General features: G+C 38.9%; 1 protein-coding gene across 4 annotated transcripts in view; it reads right to left on the reverse strand.

Moving 5' to 3' along the window:
* Positions 1–17,260, reverse strand: part of dpf3 (double PHD fingers 3) — a 235,960-nt gene that overhangs the window by 120,621 nt on the left and 98,079 nt on the right. For all 4 annotated transcript variants that reach the window (XR_001730046.2, XM_008103841.3, XM_008103848.3 and 1 more), the window contains exon 2: positions 5,830–5,990. Coding sequence is in view for 3 of the 4 variants with exons in the window: in XM_008103841.3 (XP_008102048.1) it covers positions 5,830–5,990 (161 nt within the window). In the remaining variant the exon portion in view is untranslated. The remainder of the gene's footprint in view (positions 1–5,829; positions 5,991–17,260) is intronic.

Raw genomic sequence — 17,260 nt, forward strand, 5'->3', positions numbered from 1 at the left:
CTGAAGAAGTTTCTTCACATTCAGAAAAAACTGCCTATGCCTATGACAGACAAGATATGCTTCCAGTGCATTTGATGGTTTTTCTGCAGGTGCAAACTTTTTCCATTTTCTACACCACAGGTCAGTTTTTTCTATCAGTGTGTCAGTATCTTGAAGGCATTCATTGTAAAGTTCACTTCTTGAAAGTGATTGCAGAAAAAGTCTAGAAGTGGATTGTACACATTTAGCCTATAATGACTTTTCAGGTCAGTGTCTCCTGATTTGACACAAGATCTCAATAAAACCCTAAAATTACCATCATTGTGCAAAGGTTCTGCACAGGCTCTTTCTTAAAGCCATTTCTTGTTGGCCAGAAGGGACAATAGTTTCCACAGTTGGCAGAAGTTTCCTTCTGTTTCCTTCTGCTTTTTTCTTATTACTTAATCATGATGATGAGTTACATCAAGACGTTTTCCACTGAATTAGCAAGATATTTTCAGCCAAGCACAAGTTGTTCTGATGGTACTCTGTTTTTTGGTGTCCACTGAAGACTTGTATTACATCTTTCCATCACACAAATGGTTTAGCAACCAATGCACCAAACTTTTGATTACGACCTTTACCCCCAACTTCTCCTCCAAACACCACACAGTACTTACAGAGTGCATCTTGTACATGAAATAAGTAAGCTAACCAGGGAAATCTGTTGAACCATTTGTGTTGAAAACTTAGATGCCTCTTCTTATCCACAGGAAATATCCTGGCAATTGAGTCCATAGATTTTGCAATAACTGAGCTTTCAACGGGTCATAAGAAACAGTCTTGTGTTGTCAAAGGCTTTCATGGCCACAACAACCCAGAAACAGTCTTGGTTATATAAAGTACAAAGTCTAACAATGACATAGCTTCTTGTCTTTGGCCCTGATCCATGATCTCTTTGACAGGGCTTGGATTAGATGAAATAGTGGTAGACATCACAGTTCCCACAGTTTCCTCAGTTTTCACCTGCAATCCAGGTGTGCATGTTCAGTTGCTTTGATAGATGTTTAGGCATAATCTGAAGTCAGGTAGATGAAAAGAAACACTAACAGGGCTTTAAGTATCAGAACAGCAACTCAAGCTAACAGACAATTACACAATAAGACAGCTGTGTTTGGAATGACCCACAGCTACTTTTATGCCTTAATTTTATTTATATTTTGAAATATCTCTTATACATACATTTTCATTTTAAATTGGGATATCTAAAAATCAATATCTACAACCCAAACATTATTACAGTTTTAGAAACTACACAAAATACCTTTGATCTGGTACCTATTCAAAAATACTTGATAGTTTAGGAAAAATTAAAGTATAAACTTTTAAAGCAAGCACAATTGGAAACATCATAAATTGTATTTAAACTTAAGTTTTTCTTATGGAGTTTAACCTGGGGAATCCGAGTCTGATGTCAGTTTCAGTGGATTACATCATCTTCATATCAAAAATGTTGATTAAACATCTGTGACATCAAAACGTGGTCACTTTCACTATGTTAGCTATTGCTGCTATTGCAATGTAAATTGGCAGAAAGGTAGGTAATGTTAGTGTGAATAAATTATCAAAATTTGGTTGAGATAGTGCATGCAGTTCTGGAGGAGCTCTAATTTTTGCTTCTCATAGACGTAGCATGGGGATTTGGTTAATCAGTTAAAATTAATGAGTAAACCAGTTTAAAAAAAAACCCTCAAAATTTTCAGGGGTGGGTGTTGAACCCATAGCTCCAACCCACCTACCCACCCCCCAACCCAGCTAAGGGTTTGGTTATAGTCCTATAATGCAAAAGTGACATTTCACTGATTTGCTGATCCACTGATGCCCCAACACTCTAATATTTTTTAAGGAGTTGCAATGAAGATTTATTATTGTTGTTCTCATAAGTTCCATTTAAAAAAAACAACAACTCAAGAATGGAATAAAATATAGCATCTAGCACTACAAAACACCAAAAAATATTTCAGGGCAACAGAAACAAAAAAGCAAGGATTGCAACAATATCGCAACTTACTGACACATTTACTCCATATAGGGGAGCCTAAAGTCTTTCCACTTGCCCTATATATTTCTTGTTGCGGACACTTGGAAAGGACATTTTTCTCTAAAATGGTTTATAAGAGAATAAAATAAGCAGGTCTACTCCCTGCATTCACATAATTTGGGTTTAAAATATGTAGGAGAGAAAATTAAAAATTCCATTTCAGATAGATCAGAGATGTGCATACATATACTCATGGGCAGTGACTAGTGGCCGAGTATGATTGTCTTCCAGAGGAAAAGTCTTAGCAGTGGATCCATAAATGTATTCTTGATCCACATGGTCTTTCACATTGAGACCATAGATTTCCAAGTGGAAGGCAGTCTTGACAAGGATTTGCTTGACGTACCTTCCCCTCGGCAAGTTTCTTTTGCCCTGTATTTGGTGCCTCTTCATAATCCTTACCACTATTGGTAACAGCTGAATTCAAGTTACAATGCTCAAGGGACAGGGCTTCTCAGTTCTCAGTGTTTATACCACATTTTTTAAGGTTAACTTTAAACCCATCTTTAAATCTGGCTTGTTGTCCACCGACATTCTGTTTTCCATTCTTAAACTGAAAATAAAGTAACTGCTTTCGAAGACAGTAATCGGCCATTCAGACAACATAGCTGATCCAGTTGATGGCAGAGAAGCATTTCAATGCTGGTAGTCTTTGATTTTTTGAGAATGCTGATATTTGTTCACCCGTCTTCCCAAGAGATTTGCAGGATTTCTCAAAGGCAATGCTGATAGAATCTTTCTAGAAGTTGCTTCCAAAAGAAAGTGTACCTCCTTTTTCTTTCTTCAGCTGTCCCTCTCCTGCTCTTCAAGTCTCTTGGAGTGTTGTTATATATCAATGTTACAACGTCTCAACTCCCTTGCATTGACAGCACCTCTACATTCATTCGCCTTCTTTGACTGCAAGATGGTGACCCTTCTGGATACAACAATCCAGTCGGATGAGTAAAAGAGGCAGACTATGTTTAGGGCACCTTTTCTAGCAGAATGGATCCTAAACAGGGCTGCTTAGTCACGGAGACAGTTGCAGAACTGCTCAATTGCCTCAGACCTCGAATTAGAACAACTGAATCCATATTCACCACCCATGTCTGTGGCTAGGGGCTTACAGATTTCCTGACTCCCGTCACCAATCACAACTCACCATGGCTCTATTGTTGTTTTTGCTTTGTTTGGAAGATGCCTATATATGAATTTATTTTTATATGTGGGGATCAGTGCACAGTGACCAACACACAATCTAATCCAATGGCATGGATAACACGGCGATTTGTGGTCTTCATCTGTCTTCATATGTACTATGTTATCATTTGCTTCTTCTGCCATTGAGGACATTATTAGACCATTTTTTGTCTGGTTCCTCCCCTGTGACCTTGCCGCCATGTTTGACCTAGCTAGGAGTACATGACTCTGAATGGATTCGCTCAGAGCTTGTGTGTTACTGGAAATACACAAGCTCCCTCACCATGGCAAGGTGACGATCCAGCAAGGGATGTGGTCATGCCATAGTTATCTTAATATATGTAATTTTCCAAAGAAATTGTAATATCACATTTTTCAAAAGTACCTAAATGGATATTTTTGTTAGTTAAAAAAAAAATCCAGACACTATCGCCCTAGGTTATAATGCATACTCTTCCTGTCCACCACATCAGAATATCAGCACCCTCAACAGAACATGAGGCACAACACAAGCCATTACTTGAACCATGTGATATTACTTGTCCATTACCATTTAGTAAGACTGCACTCCTCTAATTCATAAAGAAACCAAAGTTTACAACTACACAGCAAGAGGACTGAAGCTATATTCCTTGTTGAGTACTAAGTCGTCCCTCCACATTTTCAGTTTAGACTTTTATGATTTTGATTACTCATTGATTTGGTAAAAAAAGTTCTCTCTAGGATTCTCTAAGTTCTCCAGTGTGATTGTATGGTCAGTGTCCTCCAGTTATGCTGAAGGACCTAGAGATTTATAGAGAAATCTCCTTTCTTGGAATGTTTACATCTCCCAGCATGACTCAATGGTTAAGGTCTGCTGGAAGCTGAACAGAATCACACTGGAAGACCTAGAGGTTCCTAAAGAGGTGTTCGCTGCATACATTTCTAGATCCTTAGGTTTTAAAAAAATCAATTTTTATTCATTTTTTTCACTTTCACAGGGGTCTTATGACTCAAACCGTAACAAATGTGTAGGGCTGGTTGTAATGTAGGTATCTTTCCTTCATTCCGGAGGAAAGGGGTTCAAGCAAGTAACTAGTTAATTTCTGACCAATTACGTCCAATGCCTGGGTTCTCACAACACATTATATTTGCCACTTACATTACTCATGCAATTTTCTTTTCTTTTATGGTATGTATAAGAAGCTTCCCAGGCTTTTTCTCAAGTAGGTAAAGTAATACAACCTTAAAATGTCAAGTACATCACTAATGCATGTTTTCTTCTAAAAAAAATAATTATTTTCAGACATATCAAAAATAATGTGAGTGCCTTTCCCTTTCAACTGTATTCAAGAACATTTCCCATCCACCTTCTCTAGTGGTTTTTCTGCTGCACTTCTGCAACAGAGATCAATAGAAATAAAGGAGATGAGTTGACACAGTACTGGTAGGTTGGGAAGGGAGATATGTCAAGCAATTATCTTCATTAACAGAGCAGAAAAGGACAAATGCTAGGCCTTACTTATTCCCTGCAGTTGCTAACAAAAATCCCTTTAAAGTCAACCATTTTAGACATGTTCTTCTGGGAGTCATTCACATTAAATAATTATAGATCTATATTCCACTTTAACTACCATAGCAACTTCCCATGAAATCACTGGATTGGCAATTTAGGGAAGAGCATTGAGGATTTTTAGTAAAAGATCTCTAGTGCCTCATCAAACTACAAAACGCAGGATTCCATAGAATGCTGCCATTGCAACTGAAGTGGGAATATAGCATGATATTTGTGTGGTGTGAATGGTCTTTGGTTGTGGTATCTCCAGAGCTGAAACGTGTCTCGTAACTAGTGGTTGAATATGTCAAGTCTAACAGAAATTGACAAACCTTGATTAAAGACACTACAATGGAGAATTTTAAGCAAGACTGGCAACCAGCTGGGCATTTTTCAAAAGTCATCTCTTATAGTGTTTGAAAAACAGTAATGTTATGTTAAGTAGAAGTTAGACTATGTTATCCAGTTTGAGAAATAATACGATTAAAAAGTTTGTATTAAAGGAAGTTGGTGAAGAATGCACATAATATCATCATCTGGGTGGTTGTAAGGCAAACCCATTTACCTCCTTATTTTGGTTTTTTCTATGTTGTTGTTGTTTTTTCTTTTAGTATTGTAGTTCAAAGTAATTTATATTAATCCATATATGTTTTTACTATAGTAAAAATTGATATTTTATGTAATAAAAGTATTTTATCCCCAAAGTAACTTCACACTACAGTAGAGTCTCACTTATCCAACATAAACAGAAGAATATTGAATAAACAAAAATGTTGGATAAGAAGGAGGGATTGAGGAAAAGCCTATTAAACGTCAAAATATTTTATAATTTTAAAAATTAAGTACCAAAACATCATGTTTTACAACAAGTCTGCCACTTGTTTGGGAGTGTGGCTGCACTTGTGTTGCTGTTAGATGTGTTGGCCCGCTGCACATTGCTGCCTAGAGAAACAGCTATAGATCCCGGCAGGAGGCAGACTACTTTGGATAATACAGAACGTTGGATAAGTGAAGGTTGGATAAGTAAGACTCCACTGTATTTGTAAACAATTTATACCTGGTCCCCGATGTCTCTTTTCCATCCAAATGTAACAGTTATTCTGAGCTACACCAGTCTGCGAGTCAAGGAAAGGTAGACGGACACTGCGTTCAGCACAGAGCCGGGAGTTGTAGCTGCGACAGTGCTCTATGGCTTCTTTGTAGAACTGGTCCCCAAGACTGCAGTGTAGAGAGAGAAAAGAGATCATAAAATCATCCACCATCTTTCCCATAACCAACAAAGAAAGAAAGAAAGTTACAAAACAAAAAGTCAGCTAAGAATCAATGGAAAAATGAGTGAAGAGTTACAGCTATAGTTTATGGTTATTCTCTCCACTATCCAACCCTTCAGCACCAAGTCAGTTTGCATAACAATCTATTGTTGTTTCTTTTCCCCAACAGGTAAAAACTTTAAATAATCCCTTGTTAAAATATAACAATAATATAATTAAAAATAGTTAGATATAAAATGTGATATTATGATATAACACTGCTTTTAAACTGTGGATCCCAACTCCAAATAGTTCCCCTTAGCTCACTGTTGGGGTCCCAAAAATTGACAACAGTGAAAGTTTTCTGAACATCACCAGTGGCTGTTTTAGACATTTAACACAAATTTGTTGTGCAGTGTATACAATGGATTCTGCAAAATATGCTTCTGCTGTACTTCATAAAAAGGAAAATAAGCCTATTTAGCAAGTCTTGCAAGTGCTGATTTGTTATGAGTAAATGTTTGATTTGTATCCTTACAGGTATTTTATATACCTTTATACTCAGGTCATGAAAAATATTATCAGGCCAAAAGGGGAAAAGTTTAAGAAGCCTTGTGATACAATATACAGTACCTGAGCCTGCCCAATAGTAAGCCTTACTTTGACTGAGTACCAACTTTCTACTCAGTGGCTCCCAACCTTTGGGCCTCCAGGTGTTTTGGACTTCAACTCCCAGAAATCCCAGCCATCTTACCAGCTGTTAGGAACTGTGGGAGCTGAAGACCAAGACACCTGGAGGCCCAAAGGTTGGGAACCACTGTTCTACATGCATTGAGGATTTGCCTCAAAGCCTCCCAGACATTGTTGGAAATTCTGCCCACACCCCCTGGTTGCATATACCATGACAGAACCAGTATGAAGAACCAAACAAAGATGCTGCTTTCAGCATGTCAGCCATCCTTTCAACTGGATAAGTCTAAATCTAATATATATGGCAAGATCAGATGGAATTTAGAGGACTCCATAACACAAGATCAATGTATGCATTTGCACTATTCTTCTTGAAAGGAAAAATTATTTTAAAAAATACATAATGCAAGGCACTTTTCATAATTAAAAGAAGGGGCACATCATATTGATTTTTGAGATTATTATGCCTCATTTTATAACAACTCTCACTTAACAGATAATTATGTAATGTAATGATAAACAAGGATACTTATTGTATACAGTGAAGCAGGAATCAAATAAAAAGTACACCTGTTTCATACAGTCTTTCAGAGGCAACAATTGTAACCTGTTTTCTTGGACAAATTTAAATAGAAAGAAATGGGAGTGTTTGGATGAGACAAAATCTCAAGTCTTTCAGAGAGTGGAGCACGGACCTTATATTTAGATTGATGTCTAGTGAGAACACAGTCTGTATGATTTATTAATAGCAATCAGATTGTTCATCATGCTTGGCAATCAGCGGTAATAATCATCAACAGTAATGATGAGAATGATAATTCACACAAGTAACACAAAAACACTTGCAAAGAAGTATTTCCAAAAACACTTTTCCTCCCTTCTTCCAGCTCCACATTCACCAGATAAAATAGTTTAAATTGTTGAAAATCATACATATAGAATCAGTGCCGTGGAAGGGATTAACAAACACACACACACACACATCATTTTGCATCACATATTTTTCTATTCCTGCCATGTGCAGAAGTATATTGTATGATATGGAGGGTCACAAGTGCATCCTAAATTTCGAAAGGGAATGAAGAGTACCCCCTCAAATCCTATAAACGCAACAATAAAAATAACTGACAGTTAGTTGTGATACAAAAGGAATGACACTATCCTTTGTTAATACAATTGCCATAATTATAGGTACTGTTGTTGTCACAATCATCATTATCCTTCCATTTTTCCCAGTCTGGGACTCAATGTAGCTTACAAAGGTTAACAGATACGAGTAAAAACTTTGACATCACAATTAAACTGTCAATAAAAGTAAAAGCAGTCCAAAACAAACCATTAAAAAGAACAACAAACATGCAGCACAGGAAAAGCCCTTTCTGCTTGAGCCCTGGTGGTGAAGTGTGTTAAAGCACTGAGCTGCTGAACTTGCAGACCGAAAGGTCGCAGGTTCAAATCCCGGGAGCGGAGTGAGTGCCCGCTGTTAGCTCCAGCTTCTGCCTACCTAGCAGTTCGAAAATATGCCAATGTGAGTTGATCAATAGGTACCGCTCCGGCGGGAAAGTAACAGTGCTCCATGCAGTCATGCCGGTCACATGACCTTGGATGGGTCTACGGACAATGCCGGCTCTTCGGCTTAGAAATGGAGATGAGCACCAACCCCCAGAGTCAGACATGACTGGACTTAATGTCAGGGGAAAACCTTTACCTTTACCTATTCTGTTCTTACAGATCTTTCAAAATAAAAAGTCTTCTCCTGTCTACAAAAAAATAGTGAAGGAGGTGTCAGTTTAATTTCTCTAGGAAGTTAGTTTCGGAACAGCCAAAAAAGGGAACTGGTTACAAGTAATTCATTTGCAAGAAATTCCTTCCAAGCTCTGACAAAGAAACAAAACATTAGATATCCCACCCATGGTTCCTCCTAGCAGCACTGGAGGAACATTTAAAGTGGCCACTTTGGTCTTGCTCCTTTGATATGGCCCATCAATGGAAAGTTTAGAGAAAGACATGAGGATCAGATACTGGTAAAGTTACTTTTTAGGCCATGGTTACAAAAATCTCCTAACCACATGGCCAGTTCAAAAAGTAATTTTTCCATGTTCTAGTGTGAACACACCCTGGTAGATGTGCAACAGCTGGATGATACATGTGAACTTCCCTGAACCTTTTTTGTTCCCAAATTTGGCAAATAAATGACCAAAACATTAAGAAACACAAGCATGCAAAAAGAGAGGGGCAAGAGGAGACTAATGAGATGGCAAGGGCTTCGGGGAGGTTTTTTTTTAAGCATCTTGAGTGTGGGAAGAGATGTTGACAAAAATGTCCAAAGTTTAGAAGAGACAGGAGAAGGACGAGACAGTCACATCTTGGAGATCCCATGAACCCAGGATGACCCATAGAAGGAACAGATTGTTTACTCCTCCATCTTCCTTTCCCAGAGATCAGACACAGAGCCCCACACAATATTTTATCAGAAACCTCATTTGCAGATTAATCAGATTAATAGCTGTGACCGGAGTGACACTGTTAATACAAACACACCTACATACAAACATACTTCCTTCTTATCCTTTTCTTCTTCCCCCATCCTAAGATAAATTAAAGCCACCCCTGTGTGTGTGCAAATGTATGCATGTGTATAGCAAGGCTCCTTCAACAGATGTATGAAGGACAAGAAATGTAACCATTGTGGCTTTTCTTGGCATTGAAGCAGAGGTAGAAGATTCATATCAGAGTTTATGTTTACTCCTGAAACTGCCATACAACTACACAGTGTAAAAAAGCACAGGATTTTATGGAGCTGGGAAGGGATGGTGAGGCAGCTCTGAGCTAATATTTCTTAGGATATTCCAGTTGTCTGAGGAGTACTGGTGGAGTCATTTTCCTGCCAGAATGCAGGGAGGGGAGATCTGTATTGAACCAGGAAGGGAGGGGATAAGGCTCCAGATATACAATCTAAGTAAGGATATGCCAACCTACTGAGAAAGCTCCCCATGCAGAAATCCCAGGGCTGCTGCCTAGGCCCCTATTTCAATTAGAGGAGGAAAGCTGAAAACTAAACTGAAGCCTGGCTAGGAAGAAATGAAGCTTATTAAAAGTGATAATTAAAGCTGGGTAACATACAACCTTGTTTAATCAAACTCACTAACTAGGAGGCTGAAATGAATCAACAGTGACTCTTTTTTTCTCAGCAGCCCTTGTATGTCAACAACAGCATTATCTCACATTTCTGTGATGGTTATAGTGGGGGTGCACAGAGGAAGTCGGGACTTAATAGGACAAAGAGAGCATGTGGAATGAAAACAAACTATCGCCAATTGCTCATGCTCCCTGTATACCAAGCTTTCCTCCCTACTCATGAAATATGAGTAGTTCCCATCACTTTGAATTAACAGAAACTATGTAAAGATAAACTACAGGAATCCCCGCTAGAGCCTACTTTAGTTGCACTGCTAAAAATACAAGCAAATCTTCAAACATTACATGTTTTCATTAATTTGGCAGCATTGAGGATTCTTTTTCTAAAACACGGGTTTGCTAGAGGAGGGACAAAAGTAATATAAAATTACAAGGCCCTGCTTTTATCTGCAGTTGCTAGTTTGTAAACCAAGTTTTCAAAATATGATTTAAAAATAATAGTTAATCATATTTTAATCCCAATTAGAGTGAAACCATGGAATCAACAGGATTCATTTACTTGTTGACCAACCATTCAAGAGTTGAGTTAATAGGTCTACTTTAGCTGAGCCAAATCAGCAAGATTCCAACCAACATGCTTAGTTATCTGTTGTAAACTGAAATAGAAGCTAAAAATTAACACTGTAGACTCAACCAAATTTTTTTTTTTTTTACAAAAATCTAGGTTGCATATTCTTGCATTTAGCTTTGTTCCCATAGGGATTGCTGAGGAATGAAGAAATCTCATTCTGTGAGCTTCCAAAATCAGGTATGTTCAAAATAATATTCAACAGCTTCTGAAAATTCAAAATTGCTCCCTTCCATCAGCTTCAAAATCACCAGAAGGCATGGCAAACTAACTAGGAAGTAGTTGAAGAGTTCTGATCAAAACTACGTGAAGTCTGTGGTGGTAACCGATATAACCATTTGCTGCTGAAGTACTAGAGATACAAATATAAATCTGTGTAGCAATGGTGATTAATTATAGTTTAGATTCTAGGAGTCTGCCATCACAAAGATCAAGGAAGCATTAATTACCAACTTCTTCCACATGATTGGACCACGTTCATACTAAAGAACATCAGCCTCCATATATCAACAAGATCTGCTTCTCAAATCAGGCAATCTTCCCTTTGAAGCAGTAAAAAGTAACCTTGACTGCTTCTTTCTATGCAAGGTTCTGAACAAGTTCCTAGCTAAAATAATGTGAACTTGCAGAATACTCCTAGACCTGGATCTGGAATGAGTTGGTATCAATGGTGCAGATTTATAAACTGCTCAAGAGCAAAAGACTGGGGCAAATACAGATTTCTCCATAATCTCATCCACTGCATGTGATGCCGTACAATGGACCTCCAGATGTATAGTCTGGATGCAACTCAGGTGCATAGATGGCAGTTCTGGTTCTAAGGGCCTCAATGTTGAAGAAGTCAGCTGGACTACTCAAGATCCTTGAGCATTAACACATTCCATGATAGATCTTACAAGAAAAATAGAAGATAACCAACAAAAATTGGCTGGAATTTCTTTCACCGATTTCTTCCTTTTTTTTACAATTCTTTTTTAACTCTTCAAATACCATTGCAAATTATCTTGTTTCTAAGACCTTTAGGTCTTGAAAGATCGCAATCTGATAAGGTTGGTTGATTTAGATGACATTCTATTGCTACAGACTTGACATAATCCTTCATCTTAAATATATTTGAAGGGAGGAGATGCCATTGCCTGAAAGTTGTTCAAGTTATGGCTCCATACCATCTTAGAAATGTGGCCAGAGCTTTTGGATGCGGTGTTAGATTTGACCCTAGTGAAATCTGAACATTTAGATAGAATAGGTATATGCTAAAACAGATGAGGTCTTTGTCATGGTCTTTAGCAGTTAATTTTTATCAAAGATCTTTCCAAGAGCAACCAAACAATAACAAAGCCATACGTGCACTTTAGCCACTCTGGTTTTTCTACTGTGCAGGGTGAAAATTAAACAATTGAAGTGATGTTACAGTGTTCTTCCAAACAATGAAGGAACTTGGAGTGAATGTAAGTCGAAAGGTACTTTGGTTTCGCAATCAGGACATCTAAGGCCATAAAAGGCTGGTTGTTAGGAAAGAGCAACACAACTGAAGAGAAGGATACAGGGCAAAATAAACAACAATAAAACTATTAACTTTTTACAACTTACAGGAGCAAAAATGAGCATATAATCAACAAACATATAGAGAATTCCATTATTGAAAGAGGTGGACAAAAAAGGGAGGAAGATAAATTGAAGTCGATGGTTCCTGGGGGAGGAGGTGCGGTTCTTGCTCAAAGATTTAGACTTTTCTGGACATTCTGCACAAATACGGAAAGATCTATTTATGTGAACCACAGAGACCATAAAGTATCAGGACACTGCTTTCTCTTATCCCACACTCCCAGAAATCTACACCTACACTTATTACAGCAATAACAGCAAGGCATTTCAGTTCAGGGCCTTTGTATTGCAGGGGCAAAGAGTTGTTTAAAATCTTCTGTTTATTACCTTTGTCATTCTCATTTAAACAGGGCATGTATTGTTTCCCGCAGTTCATTCATGGAATGAAGTATACAAAAGAAAGGTTGTTTCTTCTTTACATCTCCTTAGGAAGAACTGTTCCAAATTATGAAAGCTCTCATGATACGTTACAGAAGAGTAATTCTCCAAATTGCTGCTCTGCAATTATGCTGGCCAACGACTTCTACCACCCACAACCAGGAGGTATGTTGGCCATGCTGGCTAAGCATAGTGAAAGTTGTAGCCCAAGACATCTTGCTGTAGGATGTATAGACATGGGAGCAGTATATAACAGCATTCCCAGAAATCCTGAGCCTTTGCCACTTGTGCATGTTTGTTATGATTCAGTGGCATCCTACAAGCTGATTATTTGACAAATCAATGATCAACTAACTCTAACCACACAATTCCTCACATTTTGGCAGCATTCAATGAGACAGCATCTGGAGATGTAAACACAATGAATATACAGGAATAATAAACACTATCCCATTATTTGTCACCAAACTGAGGGTTTCTCTAGATAGGACAAATGTGTAAGGAGGTCATGGTATTTGTTGGTGTAATTCTCATGTTGCTATTGTTTGGATCCAAACAATGTTTCAGACTGTTTTCTGCTAACATTTTACTCCCATTCTCAAGAAGAATTCCTTAAAATTCTGAGACATACCAGAGTTTTTTTTTTTAAAAAAGTATCATTTTCCTTTCTCTTTCTTTAAAACATTTTGTGGGGGGGGGGGGTTGTTGTGGTATAGTCTTTTAGTGCGCAAGTGAAATAGCAATGTATTGTCAAAGGCTTTCATAGCTGGAATCACTGGGCTGTATGGCCATGTTCCAGAAGCATTCTCTCCTGATTTTTTGCTTGCATCTACGGTGTGGTCTGTTGGAAACTAAGCAAGTGAGGTTTATAAATCTGTGGAAGATCCAGGGTGGGAGAAAGAACTCTTGTCTGTTTAAGGCAGGTGTAAATGTGGCAATTGGCCACCTTGACTAGCATTTAATGGCTTTGCAGCTTAAAGTCTGGCTGCTTACTGCCTGGGGGAAACCTGGAGGTGATTCGCTGGCAGAGGTGGTCCATCGGTGAGGCGAATTAGGTGGTCGCCTATGGCGCAAACCAACAGGGGGTGCAGTCAAGGCGCCCCCGCATGTGCACGGTGCTGCCGCCATTGCGGTGCCAGGCCCATCGCCCATGCTTTCTTTTCCCCATTGCCTACAGGCAATGGAAACCCTGCGTGTGCGCACAGGCCCATTGCCCAAAATGGGCAATCAGCCTGTGTGCACGTGCAGGGCTTCCCATCGCCCATGCAGATGGGTGGCTGTTGGCCTTTCCGTGTCTGCGCGGGCAATGGAATCCCTGCGCGTGCGCACAGGCCCATCGCGTGGGCGGGCTGGAAAAGGACGACTGACTCCTCCTCTCCTGGCTGCCGCCCAGAGCCCCGCATTGCAGCCGGGCGAAGGAAGCTCCCCGCCCTGAAAAAAGACCTCCCAAGCCAGGAGGCCACCCTCTTCCTTTTGGCCTATGGCACCTCCATTTCAGTTCCATTTCAGGAGAGAATGCTTCTTGAACATGGCAGGCAAGAGTTCTTTCTCCAAAGTGGCCCATCGCCCGGGGGGGGGGGGGGCAAAATTCAGGAGGAGGCGAAAAATCCAGTTTGCCTACTCTGTAAAATGACTTAGGGACTGCTCTGTTTGCTGGCCCTGGTTGTCTGGAATTCCTCTGTTTTTGAGTGTTGTTCTTCATTTACTGTCTCAATTTTAGAGTTTTTTTTAATACTGGTAGCCAGATTTTGTTCATTTTCATGGTTTCCTCCTTTCTATTGAAATTGTCCACATGCTTGTGGATTTCAATAGCTTCTATGTGTAGTTTGGCATGGCAGTTGTTAGAGTGGTCCAGCATGTCTATGTTCTCAAATAATATGCTGTGTCCAGGTTAGTTCATCAACAAAAAGGAGGAAAACATGAAAATGAACAAAATCTGGCTACCAGTATTTTAAAAAACTCTTAAACCAAAACAGTAAAAAAACAACACTCAAAAATTGGGAAATTCCAGATAAGAAACAACCAGGGCCAGCTAATCACCTCCCAATAACAGATTCCCCCAGGCAGTAAGCAGTCAGACCTTGAAGCTGCAAGGCCACTAATGTTGCCAATTGCAACATTCACACCTACATCAAACAGACAAGAGTTCTTTGGACATTCCACAGATATATAAACCTGCTTGCCAACAGACCTCACAACCTCTGAGGATGCCTTTCATAGATGCAGGTGAAACATCAGTAAATAATGCTTCTAAAACATAGGCATACAGCCCAAAAAATTCACAGCAACCCAGTGAAATAGCAGTTTGGCAGTTTGGCACCACAACTCTGGAGGAAGGATATTAAAAAAAAATTTAAAAAGAAGAAAGATATGACACATCCCACAAGTGTCTCCTTTCATCCTTGACATAAAATGCAATAATAAATTAAATAATTTAATTATATGGTGCTCTTTCAGAACCTAAAGCAAGCACATCACTCTGCCCAACAGTAGGGCCATCCCTGTTAACTTTCAGCAAATGTTGCTGAAATTATAGTATAAATTATGCAATCAAAATAGAGCAAAAATTTCAAAAATCTGTTTCACATGGATTTGCTCATTCTAAACTCCTTGACTTAGGAAAGATTTCAGAAAATGTTGGCAAACTCACTCAAATACACACGCACAAGCAAAATCCCAGGAAAGTTTCGTATCAAGAAACAAAGCTGTGTTAATGTTTCTCCCCACTGAGTTCTGCCTCAAGAATCAAAGCGGCAGTGGATCCCTAGATGCATGCAGTAACAATGGAAGGGAAAATGAAGCATGCTGCTGCAGCCCTTTGACTGCTGTCCATGCCCAACAGTGAGTATGAGGTGAGCCAACTCAGTGAGTAAGAAGAGAATGGTGCTAAGCTGACTACACTCATTCCTTTCTAACAGGTCCCAAGAGACTCCTAACACCAGCTGCTTTTCTTCTCTAAGCAGCAGCTCTCCTCTGATAAGCAAAAGAGTTACAGGGCTCAGTTCTGTCACCACAATTCTTTCATATTCAGTTTAAACCTTTTAGTGATCATATTTGGCCAGCAATACACTGGCGACATTAAGAAGAAAACGGAGTTAATGATTTGAAATTGGATGTTAAAGTCAATGCCTGTTCAAATACATGAATTTAGCTCTTGGGGTGCTTACTAAGCACAACTACTTTCTTTCCTATAGTTGACTTTATGATCTTGGCCAAGACATCAGCTTTGACTTTGCCAAAGAATGCTCAGCTGAAGGGGAAAAAAAACCTTAGGATGCAAACTTTTCCCTGCAACAAGTAAAGAGAGGGCATCGTGTTTATTTGCACAGACAAGGGCGTATGTTGCTATTGTTATGTGCCTTCACTCAACTGTGGGTCACGGTGACTCAATCATAAAGGAGTTTTTTGGCAATGGTTATTCAGAGGACATTTGCCACTGCCTTACACTGAGACTGAGGCTGAGTTGTCTAAGGTCATCTAATGAATTTCCATGGCCAAGTGCAGATTTGAAGTTTGGAGTCTGAATCCAACAGTCAAACCATTACACCACACTGGCTCAAGGAACTATTGCAGACTTGGAAAATAATGGCTTGACCAAGGCACCAAAATGATCCTGTCACTGAAACAGAATTTTAATCAGTCTCAACCATAAATTGCCTGTGATACTTTGCTAACTAGGGCAGAGCAGCAATTGATAGCCAAAGTCAGGCAAACTATTTTGGAATACAAGAAAGAAAATCCCAGAAACATATGTCCCCAGTCATGGCTATAAAAACATAACCATAAGAAATTAGTTAAATAACAATTCCCTGTCCTTTGATGACACCCAGAATCTTCTGCCTTAGCCATGTACTTCACCCTTCCTCATAGCTGGCTCAACTAGATAGTTGTAGAGGGAACTCTACCAGTCTATTCAATTTCAGAAATTACTATTTTTATTTTCCACAATGGCTTGTAAGAAAAGTGAGAAGTCTAAATCCATGTCCTCTTATTAAATGTATGAGTTTCCTATTGCACTTGTACAATAGCCTCTTGAGCTAGAACAGTCAAGGTAACAAAGTACCTTATTTGTTTAATCCTGAGATGGCAGATGTGGATTTTTAAATTACTTCAACAGAGAGCCTACTGAACCATTTCCTTTTGAGCCAATGCCACTTGTTGACTCAAGATTTTACTTCTTTTTTTTCCTCCTTGGAAAATACAATGTGGTGGTTTTCCATTGTCTTCTGCAACACAATGCTATGCCCACATTTTTCTATATCAAACTCCCGTTGGCATTCTTGGCCTTGGTCTTTAATTTGCTCACGGACCACAATTTAGAGGTGGTTTAGATCCTCATGTCTCTACAGGCCTCCTGGTCAAACTCCTCTGCCCAAAGTCATCAACTTTTCTAGAGGTTCGTTCATTATCAACTGATACTTAGCTTAGCTGAAGGACATGTTGGTGAACCCATCAGGGCCAACATTTCTGCAAGTTGAATATATCAGGGGTGTAGAAAGCTTATTCAATAATTACAATGTCCCCTTGTGATGAATAAGAATCAAGGGTAAAATCACAGTGTGAGATTATATTAAATAGCTACTTGAAAGTATTAGAGCAGAAATTATTGAATTGGAAGTGACACTGGACTGGAAATACAGAAAATTCACATTCAAAATTCAAAATGTAATGCAGTTTTAAAAAGCGACAAAACCCTAGACTTGATGTTTTTGCAGAAATAGAAAAGTGAACAGAAGAAGATGGTTTAGTTGATCTTTTCAATCACATCTATCTGTGGATATCATTACTAGAATTTGTTT

Source organism: Anolis carolinensis, chromosome 1 (assembly GCF_035594765.1).
Source record: "Anolis carolinensis isolate JA03-04 chromosome 1, rAnoCar3.1.pri, whole genome shotgun sequence".
NCBI lineage: Eukaryota > Metazoa > Chordata > Lepidosauria > Squamata > Dactyloidae > Anolis > Anolis carolinensis.